This window comes from Equus przewalskii, chromosome 8 (assembly GCF_037783145.1).
Source record: "Equus przewalskii isolate Varuska chromosome 8, EquPr2, whole genome shotgun sequence".
Classification (NCBI taxonomy): Eukaryota; Metazoa; Chordata; class Mammalia; order Perissodactyla; family Equidae; genus Equus; species Equus przewalskii.
This window is the reverse complement of record NC_091838.1, coordinates 30,759,509-30,779,412: the sequence shown is the minus strand read 5'-3', so window position 1 is coordinate 30,779,412 and position 19,904 is coordinate 30,759,509. Positions and strand designations below refer to the sequence as shown.

Genomic DNA, 19,904 nt, shown 5'->3' with positions numbered 1-19,904 from the left:
TACAAGAACTTGCATGTTCATAGTAGCACTATTTTAACAAGAGCCAAAAGGTGAAAATAAAGCCAAAGCTCAACAAGAGATGAATGGATAAACAAATTGTGGCATATATATATCCATACATCCTCCATAAAAAGGGATCAAGTACTGCCATTGAATTGTTCACTTTAAAATGAAAGAACAAAAATGGCTACACCAGATGATTTCCAAGATTTCACAGAAGCTTAAAACTTTTCTCTGTTTTCTGGATGGGGTGCAGGGAGAAGTTAAAAATAGAGTTCACAATCAGCTTTTTAATGCTCTACCCTTGAATATCAGGGGACAAGCAAGGAACAGTAGACAGCTGAGGAATGCTTTCAACATGAACTAAAAACATGAAAATTAATTAAATAAAAGGTAATCAGAATTCTTGGAAGTTAAATTACAATTGCCAACATAAAAATTCAACAAAATGGTTAAAAGGAAACATTGAAGAAATTCTCAGAAAAGACTAAAATATCAATCAGATAGAAAAAAGGAAATAAGAACACAAGGGAAACAGATCTAAAAGGTTTAACATACAGTAAGAGTTTCAGGAGAAAAAAAAATCTTTACATTTCCTCTAGTGATATAGGACATGCATGCTTAGGCTGAAAATGTTCAGACTGCCTAGCAGCAAGAAAGAAGATTGGAAACTGCAAGACATTATCATGCCATTTTATAATACTAGGACTAAAGCTCCTAAAGATTTCTGGGGAGGATAGAGGTAGGATAGGAAACAGATAATCCATAACAGAACACAAATGGAACAGCATTAGTTTTCTCAACAATAACCAGGATGCCAGAAGACAATCAAGTAATTTCTGAAAAATTCTATATTCAGTTAATCTATCAAGTGTATGCCTATTATATTTGCAGATTCAGAAAATTTATGTCAGGGCTGGCCCAGTGGTGCAGTGGTTAAGTGCACACGTTCCGCTTCGGTGGCCCGGGGGTTTGCTGGTTCGGATCCCGGGTACGGACATGGCACAGCTTGGCAAGCCATGCTGTGGCAGGCATCCCACATATAAAGTAGAGGAAGATGGGCACGGATGTTCGCTCAGGGCCAGTCTTCCTCAGAAAAATGAGGATGATTGGCAGCAGATGTTAGCTCAGGCCTAATCTTCCTCAAAAAAAAAAAAGAAAAAGAAAAAGAAAATTTATCTCCCACTGATTCTTTCTTAGGAAGTTACTTGACCATAAGCAATGGAAGGGGCCCAAGAAACAATGGCTTTCTAACAAAAATGTTACTATGTTATTTCATATTCTTAGAATATGACATAGCAGGCTTAGAGAGCAACCAGATCAGTTTGAAGCAGAGGAGCTAACGGTTCCAAAATGGAGGTCTCTGAGAAAATGCAACTTGACAGAATAAAATATGAAGCAGCATTTGAAAAGATTAAGCTATGCTAATTACACGATAACAGCACAAGAAGAGAAAAACCCGAAAAGCTTCAAATAGACTGTGGGCAAGAAAACAAATGTAATGATAATTTAGGACTTGACTCCGCAGACAATATTTAGTCAGGATAATCTAAATGTTAATGAACCAACTAGAAAACAAAACACAGGAAAAACAGAAGCAAACAAAGTTCTTAGGCAGTAACTAAATTTCATATCACACAAGAAAGTAAGTCAATAGTATAGATTGATTTATCAAGAAATGGCAGTACAGTCACATAATTTGACACCTAAGATAAAAATGGCTAAAACAAGTAAAATTACCTCTTGGTGGCAAAACTGGGAAACAGGGCAAGAGCTTAGGCGCATATTAACTTTTTTGAAAGCATGCACATGTTTTACACCAAGATAATTTTTTTAAATAAATAAAAATAAAAGGTTATATAAATTTTGCTCATTCTGTTCTTAGTATATCCAGGTACCTTTGCCAAAACAAATAAAACTACCCACATAATTCACGTATGCTTAAAGTTTACTTGCAGTAAAACGTGATCTAACTATTCATTCTTGTAATAAAGAAAAGCGACATTTCTGTTAAGAGTTTGAACAGTGAACTTACAGGTTTTGATTATACAAAGAAAACTTTACAATAGCTAACGTTTACTTAGTACTTAATTTGTTTTTTTGAAAATGTTCAAAGCACTTTACGTTTATAATTTTCACCACTTAATCTTCAAAGTAACTCTGAGGTAGGTCTTATTACTACAGCATTTTACACATGAGAAAACAGATTCAGAGTTTACACAACTTGACCAAAGTTAAAGTTAGATCTGGAACTGGAACTTGGGCATTCTGATGTCAAAGCTCACAGTACGCTGACTTTAACCACCAAGGTAAGAACTCCATTGATGAGTTTTGATTTCCAAGTTTCATTTTTCTTCTTCTTAACTAAAAGAATTGCATTTTCTTTTTGTTTGCTTTATAAAATTATATGTGAACACTGACAGGATGGATATAAAATAGGATATAAGAAAAACTATAAGCAACAAAATCAAACATTAGAGAGCAATACTAACGAGATCGTGGATTTGATGTCATGTGTCAGCCCACAACAATTCCACAGCACAATGACCGCATATTAAATTTGAAGACTATCAACTAAGTCAAAATGGCCCACCTGGCAGATTCACTTAGACCCAACCAAATCTGCTTAACAAAACCACTCTTTATATAATTTATTGCTTTGGTATTCTTTGCATTACGGTGTCATGGAAGGATTGAATAGAAACATGTGAAATCATTTGTTCATTTATTCATTAATATGTTGTCAAATTCACTTTTCTATACACTATGGTGTTTATTTCATTTTCTGTACTATTAGATATACATACTTAAAAAAATATTTAACTTATTTTTATGAAGAAATTAAATATTTTCTGAAAAAGAATCGTTTTATTATTGTTCTCTAGCAACAAATCTGAAACAAGTCTCATCCAACTCAACTAACTCATTTAAATACCTTTGCTCCATGGCAATTTGTCTAAAGATCTAGTTTACACAATTCTATTCTACATAACACTGTTTTACTCTGTTACATAATATATAGTTAAAGAACATTTTTGTAATAAACATGTTTCTCTTTTGATATGATACAGAACAAGTTTTTCACACTTCCCAGTAATCACTCAAATATATTAAAAATGTATCCTTCTTTAAAAGGCACACACATTTACAGGTTCAAATCTTTATTGTTTCAAAATTCTACATGTCTTTTACAATACAATATTGTTATTTAAACGACCTTTAAATGGTTAATGTACAATGAATATCTTCTTTTCTGAAACTGAACCATGAATTACGATTTCATCAATATAATTATTCTAAACAGAATAATAAAGATGCTGGGAAAGTTTAAGAGCTGCATTTGAAATTGTCAATAACACAGACTCTTCCCTTTAGAACCTAAGTGACCAATCTGTTGAAAGTGCTTTTGAAGATTGCTGATTATGGCTGACCTTAAAAATCAGTCAATCAAATTAGAGTTCCTTTTTGTTTTGAAACATCAAAGGGCATTTAAAAAAATAAATGAAACAATTTGCTTTAGTAGTCTACAGAGGCAAACTCAAATTTATGATTATCTGCATGCAATACACTCCTCTTTAAATAGTTTTGAAGAATTTATACATTTTATAAAGAATGTGTTAAAGAGTGCAAGTTTTCTGATATTGATTTCACAATAGGACAAATGCTGGTAATAATAACTAACATTTAATATCTAGGTTCGAGCTTATGTATATGTAACAGGCAATTAATATGGCCAATCATCAGCCACAATGCACAGGGTATGCCCTTTGAGAAAATAAACTAGTTTGGTCCACATTTCTAGAGTTATTTGGATAAAAAAAACAAAAACAAAATCATTTCAATTCAGCCAAGGGTTTTGATGAATTTATTGTTCCTACAATGTGGCCAGTTAAAAAGTAAATGATGTACATCAATGAAGTATATTGTCACGTTGACTTTGTATAAAAAGGTGGCCTGCTGTTTTTAGAGTGATGAATGAGCACTGTAGGACAAATCAGAAAAAATCACAGAATGTATTAATGTCTTCCATACGTTATACTTTCTTATTCCATGACACAGCTTTCACTCTGTAAAACTTCGTCCCCAAAGGAACTTTAAATCTGTTTTGTGCCTAAGCAGAAAAGAAAAAAGAGAATCACTTAAATGAGTAAACCAAATTACATAGGTACTGTCCTACCGTACTACTCAATGCTAGAGTACTGGGGGAGGGAGGTAGAAGTTTTTATCACAATATACAAGATCCACTCCTCACCAGGGGAGAATATATTGAGCACTAATACTGATGGAAGAAGGAGTTGGTAATCATTGCTAAAGAATATAGTACAAAGTGAGCCATACGTCATTACTGTAAGTGTCAAAGAATCTCAATACTACAGTTTAAGTTCTATTATTTTGGAGCAGAGGGGCCCCAAATTACAGTGAGTTAGAAAGAATTCTTACTAGATTTCACTGATTCTATAGCACTGATATTTCTGACATTACAGTCAGGTGTACTTTTAGCCATCAAATATTTTACATTATCTTTCTTTAATGGAGGTAGCATATGAGAATAAGAAAACATCAATTCTATCTACAAACAGATTCCCTTTTAATCACCAGTTATGCTATGTTCTGTTTTTTGCACATGAAAACACCAATAACTTAACAATAACAGTACAGAAACTTGTAGTAGTTTTCCTGTATAGGCTGATGGATTGTTGGTAGTCTACTTCTATTATTTAAAGATAAATAACATAAATACTTATAAAATTGCTGATTCAAACTTACACTCATTGAATTCAAGGTCTAACTCAAGTGAGCTAAGACCAAGGACAGCACTACTAATGATTTTTATACAAAGTAGTATGAGACTCTTCTTTATAATTCCCAGGTTTATATCATATGATGTAGTTGTTACCTTTTTGGCTTGACAGTATTCTTTTTCCATTACTTTTCCAAGTACCCAGGGTCTTCTAGATGCACCTGAAGCTATTGAATCAAACTCATTAATTTCTTTTTGAAAGGACACACAATTACTTACGAAAACATAGCTAAACGTCAGAATCAAAACAGACTAATAAAGTTCTCAGGAGTGAAAGAATGTGTAAGACTTTTAAAATTGCTGAAATCACTGAAGTGCGTAACAATTTATTAAAAAAAACTAAATTCATTTTACTTTTTCAATCAGTAATTTTAGCTTTATTTACTCATTAAATTCAGATGGTAAGCTAAATCATAGAACCAACAAAGTTCAAGAAATATAAGTAATCTATGTACAAATCCAACAAATAAATCTAGGAATTCCAAATTAGCTCAACAGTGCCCTCTACCGTAAGTGCTAACACAGATGACCTTTTCCATTTCTGACAGCAAAGTAATGCAGGCAAAATTTACTTTCTAGGTTCAAAATAAAGGGCAGTGCTTTTATCACTAATGCTCAAGGGGCAGGAACTGTATCTTTCTCACATCTGTACCCCACAGTGCCTGGCACGGCAGTGTGAACGTAGTTGGTGCACAATAACTAATAATTGGTGCATAATAACCCTTTTAAGGGTTAAGAATCAAAGAAATTCTAGAAGGGTAGTACTTGTGTGAAGAGAAAATGGAAAATGTGGAGGACACAGGATCAAAAAGCTAGTCCTTATAGAGTTAAAGTGTGACAAGCTAAGAAGAGGTAAATACTCATTTTCTTTTTAAATTGATCAGAAGAGAAGGCGTCAAAAAAAAGTTGACTTCAAAAGTATTTGGCCAATAAATTATCTGTTCAGGCTAAAGACTTCGAGATTCCTAAGAGAAGCCAAAACTGACTTTTTATTCCATAAACACAATTTGACAAGATATAAATGAAAGATATTCTGAATAAATCATCAGAATTGAACACATATAGATACTATCACATGATAGAAAGATAAAAGCTCCAAGATATGGAATATATGCTGAAGAGCAACATAGTACTTCACAGACAATTCATAATTTCAGAAAAGAATCATCTAAAACTAAATGCTTATGTTTTATGTGCAAGGAGTAATGACAACCACTGTCAAACACATAAAAACAACACAGGGGTAAGGTAGCATTATTCCAATTGCTCTCCTCTGTTCTGTATTTCTCAAAAAAAAAAAAAGAGGGACCATGGGATTCCAGGGGAAAGTAAAATGGTTAAATAAAGTCTTTTCTGCAGGACTTTTGAGAGCCTTTAAAATGGTAATGTGCATTGTAAATCTCTAAGAGTACGCAGTGAGTGTTTCCTAGATTTAAACACTGAACTCCTCCTATTCTTAGAAAATGTACACTGAAATATTTAAAGATTAAGGGCCATAATATAACTCAGCCTCGTATGGTTCTGGAAACAAAAATGTGCACACATTTGTGTATATAGTCATGTGCTGCCTAATAACATTTTCTTCAACAATAGACTGCATACATGACAATGGTCACATAAGATTAGTACCATATGGCCTAGCTGTGTAGTAGGCTATACCATCTAGGTTTGTGTAAGCACGGTAGGGAGGGAAGACATTTTCCTCTACTCTTCTAGGTTCTCCTGGCTGGTCTAAGAATTGAATTGGCATGAAACAGGAGAAAAACAAACAAAAGTTTAATAACATGTATACATGGGAGAAATCCAAGAAAACCGAGTAACTTGACAAAATGGCTGAAACTCTCACCTTAAACACCCTCCTCAGCTCAAGACATAAGAAGCTGTTGGGGGTGGGAAGAGTCAGAGACTTCAAAGGGAAGGAAGGCAATTCACAGATAGGTGAAAAGTAGTAAACATTTGGAAAACAAATGATTATTTGTCCATACAGAAACAGAAGAACACAGAGGGGAGCCCAACAAACAGGCTTTTCTAGGTTCCTCCGTGTCTGCTACCCAGTTCATGTTAGGCTAAGGTGATAGATCCCTTCCTGAGACAGGTTTTTTAATCTGAATTCTATTAGGTGGTTAAGGGGGAGGTAACCAGAAAAACTTTCCAAGTCTTTTGTTTCTTAAAATAATCAATCCAAAATAAGACTCATGTTAAAGAGAGACATTTTGGGGTGGCAAATTTTGTTCCCCTTCTGTATACTCTATGATGTTCAAACAACAGCCAAATTGCCTAATGATGCATTTTTCAGAACGTATCCCTGTCATTAACTGACACATGACTGTATTTATGTATTTGTACATCTAGACATACACATGTAGAGATAATGAAAGTGGGGCAAAATGTTAACAATAGGTAAATCTGGGTAAAGGCATATGGGTTTTTTTCGTACTGTACTTACTATTTAACCTTTTGGTGAATTTAAAAATCATTTTAAAATAAAAATTTTAAACAATGAAAAAACAAAAAAATCAAAGAAAAAAAATCAAGTTCATTGTTTTCAAGGTACAAAACCAGTAAGCTATAAGTCTCTTTTCATTTTTCACAGTTACATAGAAACTGTACATCTCCATGGACATTCTATATAACCCACCGCCAACAGCCATGGAGTAATCATGTGACATTGGCCTAGTTCAGGAATTGGTATTGACTATGTTGGCAACTCATTCCCAATAGGGACATCAATCTAAATGGAGATATATTCTTGTTTTGTAATAATTCTATTTAGGTTACGTATTCCAGGGAATCTATTCTGTTCTTTTGGAATTCTTTAAAGATCAAAGTAATAGAAAACAGACATTATAATTTAGTATATTTTAACAAAGCTTATGGCTTTTTTTAAAAAATGAAATTAGTGATAAGTTTAATGAAAAACAAGGTGGGATGATAAATAGGATAGAAAAGACATTGTATAATTTAAGAGAAATTTTTGTTTTGCCAAAAAAGACAATGCTTTTATAAACAAACATGTATTAAGCTTAAATAGGTTGTATTTATATGAGAATTTTAACAATACAATTCTGCTATTGCTAGGGTATGAGATATGTGGACCCAATTGCATTAGCTACATTCTAGTTTTGAATTGTCAATAGAATCCAGGAAAATAATCTAGATAATGCAGACTTATAAAAAACAAGCAAAAAACCCCCCAGATTAAGCAGAGTTCCCTCTAAGTGAGTTAATTCTGATATAATTGGACAACAGGGGAGAAAAATCTTTAATCTAGTCTCTCCATTCCAGGTTTATTATTTTAGTTATGGATGTGACACTTACCACCCTCACCTGGTTTGAGATCCAGGGCAGGCAGAGACTCTGAATGCAGAAAATATAAGGTTGGACTAACAGTAAATAATACATAATTGTCGTGGCGTTCATCTAGGATGATGAGTACCAAATCTCCCACCTGAAAACTGAATAAAAGATGTGTAACTTTATTGCCCTAAGAGTTACTATCACCCTACTCTGCAAACTTTAAGTATATATTCTGCAATGCTCAACCATATATTCAAATATCAATGCAACATTAAATTGCACATTTGCATGACATATTTATTTTTACTCTACCCAGCTCCTAATGGGAGTGATGTTCATATACAGTAGATGTTCAAAGGATGAAGCCAGTGACTGTCAAAGACCACAAGCTTTTTAAAATAAAATTTCCAATACTATCTGCCATTTAGAAAAACAAAACAAAAAAACGCTTGGATGAGGGGTAGAAAAAAGACCCATTATAGTTTCATCTAGTCATAGAAAGAAGGTATTCCTCTTAATCTTTCATTTTATAACAAGAAACATATATTCAGAAGGAGAGAATTTATTCATAGTCACAGTGGCAATGAAAGAACTATACACTATTTCCCCAGTCTCCAAGGATAGTGTTCTTCAATTTGAAAGAAAAACGAACTGAGCTAGCTTCATGTACTTCTAATTAGTTTCAAACAAATAAATGGAAATTACCAGTTTAGGGTGAAGGCCTGAAAGAAGGGAGTAAGAAAAGAAAACTGGGTACAACTTGCCTACCTGCTTTGAGTGCTGATTCTTCAGTCTTTTTTTTTTCCTGAGGTACAATCACCCTGAGCTAACATCTGTTGCCAATCCTCCTCTTTTTTCTGAGGAAGATTCACCTTGAGCTAACATCTGCTGCCAATCATCCTCTTTTTTCTTTTTCTATGTGAGCAGACACCACAGCATGGCCACTGACAAGTGGTGTAGGTCCATGCCTGGGAACCAGGCCAGGACGCTGAAGCAGAGCACACAGAACTTAACCACTAGGCCACTGTGGCTGGCCCTCTTGAGAGTCTTTTTTAGAAATGCTGTTTAAAATATCAACAGGCCGTGAAAATTAATCTCGGATTTCTCAGCTGTCAAGGTAATTTAGTTTAGTAGGTCCTACGTCTGTTAAATCATCAAAATGACTGGAGAAGCTCCAAAAATACTTGTTGCCTACCTAACAAGAAGCAGCAGGCACTGTTTTGGGTAAACACCAGACGATAATACATTAAAAAAGGTAGATGTGGCCTCCCTCAGGCAGTGTTTTTTTAGCTCACCTCTCCCTAATATTTGATTCGATTTGATTTTACATACCGCTGGTAGGTAAAGATAGATATAACCCAGCCCTTTCAAATCACTGAGTAAAGATAAAAATCTAACGAGAAGGTAAACGTCAGTAACCACAGATATCAGACAACCAATTTGGTTGACAAATCTATTACAGACAAAGTAAAGGGTCTCTTAAAAAAATATTTTGTTTACTAATTTTTGTCAGTCCTGACAGGTACAGACAACTGACAGTACTCATGAGCTGCTACCAATGTTTTCTTTATTATTCCAGAGACCTTCCTTTCAAATAACCCATGCCCAAAACCAATAAATTACTATGGAGTAATTTGGTCTAGGAAGACTGACTATTATTCAACTAATAAATTTAATAGTGCATTATGAATTTGTAGCATATTAATAAAATGAAGTGTGAAGGAAAGGAACTCTTTTCCTTCAATAATTATTGTCAGTGGACAATAAAAACAAGGAAACACTGCAACTTAAAAAAATAAAGACACTCCAGTCTAAAATGGGATTAAAAAGAGGTGGAGGGCCAGCCCTGATGGCCTAGGAGTTAAGTTTGGCACGGTCCTGGCTTTGGCAGCCTGGGTTCAGTTCCCAGGTGCAGACCTACCACCACTTGTCTGTCACTGGCCATGCCATGGTGGCAGCTCACATACAAAAAAAGAGGAAGATTGGATGTCAGTGTAGGGCAAATCTTCCTCGACAGAATAATAAATAAATAATAAAAAATAAAAAAAATAAAAAAAAGAGGTGGCACTAGATGAAAAGTGAATTAGACTCAAAAAAGCTTCAGTAATATTTATGTGTAAGTGATAATTAAAGCTGTAGTAAGAAGGACTTGGAATGCAATCCTAACGTTCCCCAAATAATTTAGAAAAACCTTGCTTTTCAATAAAAAATTTTACTACTAATAAATACACAACACTCAGCTCAATGAACCTGGATTTGAAGGATTATAGCCTTTGAAATAAATTTTCATTAACAATTCAATACCATTCAATTCAGTAAACTTTTTTCACAGAAAAAACAAAAAATATAATACTTACTCTCTAATAGCTATCTTTTCAGAATGCCTTGAGGATACCGAAGACATGCTCTGAGACATCTAAAAAAAATGAACAGTTCATAAAGCTGATACAATTAAAGCACTACCTGTATTTATTAGGTCCTTAGTACAAAAATTTCTTTCAGTGTTATACACATTCACATCTGTGTCCCAGCTTTTGGAAAGACCAAACTTACATGGATCATTAATACAACTCCTCTCCTTCAACAATTACTTTTAGTGGACAAATTTACCTATGTTTTCACTTGTGTTATTTTCTTAATCAAATACGGCTGGATTAAAAACTAAATATTGTACTTTATTTATGATTACATATTTAATGTTAAAGATATCACATGGAAGGAGACTGACATTTCTCAAGAAGAGTTTGAAAATTTTAACACATCAGTTTCAAATCTTTCCTTTTGGCAAAAGAACAAACCAAAAAACTCTTCAGAAAAATCTTATTCAAAAGCCCAATATCAAACTAGGAAAAACAAACAAAAATACAACACCACTCTGGTTGAAATAGGGTTGGGAGGGTACTGAGAGTTGGTAAAGTTCCTCCTCTCTCCCTTCCAAGCTAACTTCTGAGATGCCTAGTTTAAAAACCCGCTATTCTGAGCAAGCGCTAAATAACAGAAGGGTGTGATTGCCACCCATTTCCTCTCCTGATAACAAGCACAGTGGAATGGGACATGCTAACTGTTTTGTTGTTGCCTTAGCTCAGCTAGGACTGCTTGCTCTTCAAACAGGCTTCAATCCAAGTGTCCCAAGGTCTTGGGGCCAGAAAGGATGGCACAGATACCTATTCTTCCCAAGCAGAGTGGGCCCAATGCATAGTCAGACAAATCAAGTTCAGATAAACGGAATTCTGTTTGTTTATTAAGTCTAATTTTGATGCTCAGACTTTCTTCTATTTCCCTCTGAACACTATCTGGAACAATGTAGGGTCTCAATTAGCGTTCAAAACAAAAGGAAAAGAAAAGAACAACAACAACAACAAATACCGAACAGGAAGGCCTCAAAGTATAGAGCAACTTGTTATCAAAATCATCCAAACGGGGCCGGCCCAGTGGTGCAGCGATTAAGTGTGCACATTCCGCTTTGGCGGCCCGGGGTTTGCCAGTTCGGATCCCGGGTGCGGACACGGCACCGCTTGGCACTCCATGCTGTGGTAGGCATCCCACGTATAAAGTGGAGGAAGATGGGCATGGATGTTAGCTCAGGGCCAGTCTTCCTCAGCAAAAAGAGGAGGATTGGCAGCAGTTAGCTCAGTGCTAATGTTCCTCGGAAAAAAAATCACCCAAACGGTCTATATGGTACAAGTGAAGATGTCTGACCATCCATTTTTCAGACCATATTCAACTTTATTTAGATTTTTTTAAAAAGGTTAAGTTTTCCATATATTTGTTATAAACGAGGGCTTAGATGTGAGGAAACAGTATGTAAATACAGTTGTAAACCGATATATAAATATGATTTACATTGAGCCATCTCTCTGGGTGGGAGTGGGATACTCTTTGGATCAGAAGGGCAAAATTCTTTCATTCATTAGCATTTCCCAGGCTTCTACTGTGTACCAGTTACTATTCTAGGTGCGAGGAATACAGCAGTGAACAAAACTGACTAAAATTCTTGCTGAATAGAGCTTATATTCTATTGGGGATACCGCATAAAACACAATATTGAGTGAGTCTGGGATAGGCAATTCTTCTAAGTCTTCTTGAAAAATGGTTTACTCTACTAACAGCAATAGCAAATGGCCTTATGATTACTTTGGTGATAAATTAATGATTGACAGTCTAATGACTATAGGATACATGATTTTTTGCTGTTCAAGAAAGGCATCCTAAAGAAAGCAGATGTTTCCCTACAAGATGCTTTATTTTTGAAAAGCTCAATTCTAATATCTTAAAACTTTTCAAAAGTATTGAACACAGGCCTTAAACTGTTCCTATTTCCTTGTAAATTATAATGATTAGAATTTGAAAAATGAATTGCTTTATTAAAGCATATAAGATTGATTATAAAACTAACTGTTCAAGAAACTGGTTAAATTCACAGGTTAGAGTAAAGCCAAGGTAATTCAAAAGACCACAGAGGGTCTCACGCAAGGTGTCAGGTTCAAAGACTTTCAGTTAAAAAAAAATTCAAAAAAGGATAAATTAATTATGCACACATATATTAACTGTGTGAATCTTCAAAAGGCTTTTGAAGAGTGGCTCTAACTTATTTACTGACTTAAGAATCCTAACTTGATGGTACAAACACATATAATTATGGAATCCTAAGAGATTATAGCTTATTAATAACCAGAAAAGACTGTCTTGATTTTGTTGATTGCTTTAAAAATTGTATTAGTAAGGTCATTCATTTGGTCAGGTCTACAGTCACAGATGGTTAGTCAGACCTGATGTCATCACTGTGAGAATCAACAGTCAATCAATGATCAAAATTGCTCAATGAAAACTACTAGAAATAAATTAATCAGGGGCTGGCCTGTGGCTGAGTGTTTATAGTTCCATGTGCTCCACTTTGATGGCCCAGGGTTCACAGGTTTGGATCCCAGGTGCAGACCTACTCCACTCATTAGCCATGCTGTGGAGGCATCCCACATATGAAAAACAGAGGAAGACCGGCACAGATGTTAGCTCACAGCTGATCTTCCTCAAGCAACAAAAGAGGAGGATTGGCAACGCATGTTAGCTCAGGGTAAATCTTCCTCACCAAAAAAATTAATCAGTCAATCAAACCATACATCCTTCTGATGGTAGATCTTAATAATGAAATATAATGCAAAAAAATTTTAAATGTTAAGATCAATTGGGCAAGAAAAAACTTACCAGTCTTTGATTTAACCGCTTATTTTCTTCTTCTTTCAATTGTAATGTCTACAGGGGAGAAAAAAAGAGACCTGTGGTTTATCCTTATACCTACTCAAATCTAAACATAATGATTGTCAAAATTTTCTTCATCTTCAGATGAATGTTCGGTTCTAGTATGACAGGTTAGTGGGGGTATTCTTCTTTATGGATCTTTTCTGACTGTTTTAATTATTTATGGGCTTAAGAGAGAATTAGAATAATTTTAGGTACATTTACTTAAACCAAGGGTTCTCAAAGTTTAATATACATTGAAATCACTTGTGAAAATTGTAAATATGCAGTAAATATCTGAGATCTACCTCCAAACACTCTGTTATTAGGTCTGACCTAAGAGAAGGAAGCTGCAGTTATTACACACGCCAGTTGATTCTGACGTAGATGATCACACAACCCTTTAATAACAAAAGAACGCATGCTAGAACACAAACTTGTACACTTCTGACTTTGGACAATTAAGCTTGTAAAGAACAAAAGAAACCATTGACAATCTTAAAAGCCTACAGAATGAAAAGTAGTCTATGAAGAAAAAAATGTTAAATTTGAATCAAAACTACATTTTATCTGATAGTACGACTGGGAGGAGACCTCTGACTGCCAAGTTTTTCCCTGTTCATTTCAATTAACCTCTATAAAAAACATAACTTTTGGCTAGCCCCAGTGGCCTAGTGGTTAAGTTCAGCACACTCCACTTTGGTGGCCCAGGTTCAGTTCCCGGGAGCGGACCTACACCACTGTTAAGAGCCATGCTGTGCTGGTGGCCCACATACTAAGAAACAGAGGAAGACTGGTATAGATGTTAGTTCATGGTGAATCTTCTTCAGCAAAAAAAGAAAAGCAAAAAAACAGAACTTTTCTTCTTCATTTTCACGTATTTTATTTTTTGTCCAATTCTAGAAAATATTTAAAACTTTCTTTGAAATAAATATGTAAGATTCATATTTATAATGTTTTGCTGAATTCTGAACTTTATTGAATAAAACCATTATTCCATATATTTACTTCATAAAGACCATCAACCTTTTTCTCTAACACAGACTTCATTTACTGGGAAGACAGGACAAATAGGAGGCTTGAAATACTATTGCCAATTGTTTAGCTGCTTGGATCAAAAATGACAGGATTTCTCAAAACACCAACTACAAAAATAACCATTAAACAAAGATCTAATTTATAAACACAAACACAGTATGTCTTCAGCATAAGGTTTAACAGTATCCCCAGAGTGAACATATTAAATATTGTATTTCAAGAAAACAATTTACTTACTCGTTCTAATAGCATTATCCTCTGTTTTTCTTCAGATAGCATATGGATATTTTCTCTAAGAGAGAATGATTTATTTTAGTTTAAGTCTTTTAAAATTTTGGACTTTACATTCTTCACAAAATTTTGGAAACTTAACTATTAATACAGGGCACTCAAAAAATTGAAGGGTTTGTACTAAATTTTCAAAAGCAACCTGTTTAAGTTAGGATATATTTCAATGGTGTATATTCTTTGTACCAGAGTCCTGAATGTAGATCTATAAACCTTTTGAAATTATAAGCAAAAGTGTGCATGCATTTTTCTAGGGATAACATCTTTTAAATTTCAAGTTTTTTTTTTCAGGGATTAAGAGCCACTCTTCTTTCTATGCATGGGTGAATCTACATTACCAATAAAATGGTAGTTCTTGGGTAGCTTCACCATTAAAACTAAAAATAAAACAAAACGTCACACGTCCTTGAGCAAGCTACAGAACTCAAAGCTTCAGTTTACCAAATCTCAATGAAGACTTCAAATATATTACTAAGTGGCTACAATGTGCTAGTTACTGTGCCATGTATGAATTTGTCATCACACTAAAATATTAAAAAATTAATTAGAAAGAAAAAAAGAAATAGTGTGTAGGCTTTTGGTTTATATTATTATTATTTTTTTTTATTGAGGCATTATTGACAAATAAATTTATAAGATATTTAAAGTGTACAACAGCCTGGGGAGAGAAGGCAGCAAAAGGGGTAATAGGGTACATGTGTATGATGACAGATGGTAATTAGTCCCTGGGTGGTGAACATGATGTAGTCTACACAGAAACTGAAATATAACGACATACACCTGAAATAATGTTACAAACCAATAAATAAGGTTATAAACCAATGTTACCTCAATAAAAATAAATAAAAAGAAAAAAGAAACAAACCATTCAAAAAAATAAATAAATAAAGCGTACAACGGGATGGTTTGATGTACGTATACATTTTGAAAGAAGTCCCTCCATCAAGTTAATTAACACATCTATCACTTACCTTTCTGGGGGTTGGGGGAGAGAAAACATTGAAGTTCTACTCCTTTACCAAATTTCAATTATATAATAGTGTTATCACCTATAGTTACCAGGTTATATATTAGATCCTCGGACCTTATTCATCTTATAATGGAAACTTTGCATCCTTTTACTAACCTCTCTCTATTTCCCCCACCCCCTAGCCTCTGGCAACCACCTTCCTACACTCTGTTTCTATGAGTTTGACTTTATTTTTTTATAGATTCCACATATAAGGGATACTGTGCAGTATGTGTCTTTCTAGGTCTGGCTTACTTCACTTGGCATAATACCCTCCAGGTTCATCCATGTTGTTGCAAATGACAGGATTTCTTTTCTCATGGCTGAATAATAATCCATTACATATATATATTCATCATTTTCTTATCCATTTTCTTTCTAAATTCATCTGTCAATAAACACTTAGGATGTTTCCATATCTTGGCTATTAGGAATAATGCTGCAATGAACATGGGAATACAGAAATCTCTTTGAGATAAGGCTTCGTTTCCTTTTGAGATATTTCCAGAGATGGGCTGCTGGATCATATGGTAGGTCTATTTTTAATTTCTTGAGGAACCCTCATACTGTTTTCCATAGTGGCTGTATCAATTTACATTTCCACCAACAGTGTACAAGGGTGCCCCTTTCTCTACATCCTCCCCAGCATTTGTTAGATCTCATCTTTTTGATAATACAGACCCCAACTGATATCTCATCATGGTTTTGATTTGTAGTTCTCTGATGATTAGTGATGTTGAGCACCTTTTTGTGTACCTATTGTCTGTCTGTATCTTCTCTTTCAAGAAATGTCTACTCAGGTCCTTTGTCCACTTTTTAATTGGATTATTTATTTTTTTTGCTATTGAGTTCTGTGAGTTCTCATATATTTTGGACATTAACAATTTATCAGATACATGATTTACAAATATTTTCTCCCATTCCATAGGTTGCCTTTTCATTTTGTTGATGGTTTCCTTTGCTGTTCCAAACAATTTTAGTTTGACATAGTCCTACTTGTTTATATTTGTTTTGTTGCCTTTACTTTTGGTGTAAACCACGCCCCCCCGCCCCAAAAAAAATCATTGCCAAGACCAATGTCAAGGAGTTCACCCTTTACATTTTCTTCTATGAGTTTTATGGTATCAGGTCTTATGTTTAAGTCTTTAATCCATTATGAATTGATTTTTGTGTGCGGTGTAAGACAGGGTTCCAGTTTCATTCTCTTACATGTGGCTATCCAGGTTTCCCAATGCCATTTTTGGAAAAGACCATCCTTTCTTGACTATTCTTGGCTCCCTTGTTATTTATTAGTTGACCATATATGTGGGGGTTTATCTCTGGGATTTCCATTCCGTTCCACTGAGTCATGTGCCTGTTTTGATGTCAAGACCATATTTTGATTACTATAGCGTCATAACACATAGTTTGAAATCAAGAAGTATGATGCCTCCAGCTTTGTTTTTCTTGCTCAAGATTGCTTTGGCTACCCATGTGCTTTTGTAATTCTATATGAAGTTTAGGATTTTTTTTTATTTCTGTGAAAAATTCCATTGGAATTCTGAAAGGGATTATATTAAATCTGTATGGTTAGTATGGACATTTTAACAATATTAATTCTTCCAATCCACGAACATAAGATATCCTTCCCTTCACTTGTGTCTTCTTCAATTTCTTTCATTAATGTCTTACAGTTTTCAATGGATACATCTTCACCTCCCTGGTTAAATATATTCCTAAGTATTTTATTCTTTTTGATGTAATTGTAAATGTGATTTTTTTTCTTAAATTCTCTTTCTGATATTTCATTGTTAGTGTATAGAAATACAACTAATTTCTGTATATTGATTTTGAATCCTATGAATTTACTGAATGCAATTATTAGTTCTGACAGTTTTTTGGTGGAGTCTTTAGGGTTTTCTATATATAATACTATGTCATCTGCAAAGAGGTAATTTACTTCTTTTCCAATTTGGGTGCCTTTTCTTTCCTTTTGTTGCCTAACTGCTCTGGCTAGAACTTCCAGTACACTATGCTGAATAAAAGTGGCAAGAGTGGGCATCCTTGTCGTGTTCCTGATCTTAAAGGAAAAGTTTTCAGCTTTTCACCGTTGAGTGTGATGTTAGCTGTGGGTTTGTCACATATGGGCTTTATTATGTTCAGATATATTCCTTCTATACCCATTTTGTTGAGAATTTTTATCATGGAAGGATGCTGAATTTTGTCAAATACTTTTTCTGCATTTATGACCATATGATTTTTATTCTTCATTTAGTTAAGGTGGTACATCACACTGATAGATTTGTGGATGCTGAACCATCCTTGCATCCCTGGAATAAATACCACTTGATCATGGTACATGATCCCTTTAATGTATTGTCGAATTTGCTAATACTTCAATTTGCTAATACTTTGTTGAGGATTTCTACATCTACGTTCATCAGGGATAACGGCCTGTAATTTTCTTTTCTTGTAGTGTCCTTGTCGGGCTTTAATATCAGGGTAAACCTGGCTTCGTAAAATGAATTTGAGATTGTTCCTTATCCTTTTATGTTTTAGAAGAGTTTCAGAAGGTTTGGTTTTGTTCTTTAAAAAATGTTTTGTAGAATTCACCAGTACAGCCATCTGGTCCTGGACTTTTCTTTGCTGGGAGGTTTTTGATTACCAGTTCAATCTCCTTACTAGTAATTGGTCTGTTCAGATTTTCTATTTCTTCATGATTCAGTCTTGGAAGGTGGTATGTTTCTGGGAATTTATCCATTCCCTCTAGGTTGTCCAATTTGTTGGTGTATAACTGTTCATACTAGTCTCTTATGATTCTTTGTATTTCTGTGGCATTAGCTGTAATGTAGGCTTTTAAATTCTTCTGCAAGTATAATTCCCCAAGTATATTTTAAGAAACTGGACTGAAGGGAGAAATTGTGTCTTCTTCTAAATGTTAATTCTTGTAGAAAGAGGCTTTGCCTAATCTAAGGTCATGAAGACTTACTCCTATAAGAGTTTTATAATTTTAGCTTTACATTTAGGTCCATGATCCATTTTAAGTTAATCTATGTTGTACGGTGAAGATCCAATTTCATTCTTTTGCATATGGATATCCAGCTGTCTCAGCACCATTTGTTGAAAAGGCTATTCTTTCCCCCATTGAATTGTTTTGGCACCCTGGTCCCTAATGCAAGGGTTTCAATGACTATAAATGTAACGGTTTATTTCTGGAATCTCAATTCTATTTCGTTGATCTATATACACGTCGGGCTAACACCACATTGTCTTGATTATCTTAGCTTTGTATTAATTTTTGAAATAAAGACACGTGTGTTTCCAACTTCATTCTTCTCTTTCAAGATTGTTCTGGTTATTTTGGATGCCACACATTTCCTTACAAATTTTGGGATCAGCTTGTCCATTTCTGCAAAAAAGCCATGTTTAAACAAGAATTGTCTTGAATCACAGATCAAATTGAGGAGTACTACCATCTTAACAAGATTGTTTTCCAATCAATGAACATGGGATGTCCTTCTAGGTCGTCTTTAATTTCTTTTAACAATGTTTTGTAATCATTAGTGTACAAGTCTTGAACTCCTTTTGTTAAATTTAGTCCTAAGTATTTTCGTCTTTTTGATGCTATCATAATGGAATTCATTTTCTTAGTTTTATTTTTGGATGGCCTACTGCTAGACAAATGATTTTTTTTCCCCTAAAGATTGGCACCAGAGCTACCAACCGTTGCCAATCTTCATTTTTTTCCCTCTGCTTTTTCTCTCCAAATCCCCCCAATACATAGTTGTATATTTTAGTTGTGGGTCCTTCTAGTTGTGGCATATGGGACGCTGCCTCGACGTGGCCTGATGAGCGGTGCCATGTCCGTGCCCAGAATCCAAACCAGCGAAACCCTGGGCCACCACAGCAGAGCACGCGAACTTAACCACTCAGACACAGGGCCAGCCCTTAGACAAATGATTTTTGTATACTGGTCTTGTATTGTACAACCTTACTGAACTAGTTTACTAGTTCTAATTGGTTTTTACTGGAATCCTTAAGACTGTCTATATATAAGATCATGTTATATATGCAAAGAGATAGTTTTCTTTCTTTTCCAATCTGGATGCCTGTAATTTCTTTTTCTTGCCTAAGTGTCCCTCACAGAACCTTAAGTGCAATGTTGAGTACCAGCAGTAAGCAGTACTTCTTGATTTTAGAGAAAGTGTCCTTCTTGATTTTAGAGAAAAGCATTTAGAGAAAATTTATGCAAGTGTT

The 19,904-nt window shown here is 34.6% G+C and overlaps 1 protein-coding gene across 5 annotated transcripts in view; it reads right to left on the bottom strand.

Moving 5' to 3' along the window:
• Positions 1-2,708: 2,708 nt before the first annotated feature.
• Positions 2,709-19,904, bottom strand: part of RB1CC1 (RB1 inducible coiled-coil 1) — a 91,121-nt gene continuing 73,925 nt past the window's right edge. For 3 of the 5 annotated variants that reach the window (XM_008525044.2, XM_008525045.2, XM_070631648.1), the window contains 6 exons: positions 14,609-14,663; positions 13,301-13,348; positions 10,456-10,514; positions 8,120-8,256; positions 4,898-4,968; positions 2,709-4,111 (listed from right to left, as the gene is read on the bottom strand). In XM_008525044.2, the coding sequence (XP_008523266.1) occupies positions 4,034-4,111; positions 4,898-4,968; positions 8,120-8,256; positions 10,456-10,514; positions 13,301-13,348; positions 14,609-14,663 (448 nt within the window). In that variant the 3' untranslated portion in view covers positions 2,709-4,033. The remainder of the gene's footprint in view (positions 4,112-4,897; positions 4,969-8,119; positions 8,257-10,455; positions 10,515-13,300; positions 13,349-14,608; positions 14,664-19,904) is intronic. The other 2 variants (XM_008525047.2, XM_070631649.1) reach the window with 1 other exon arrangement.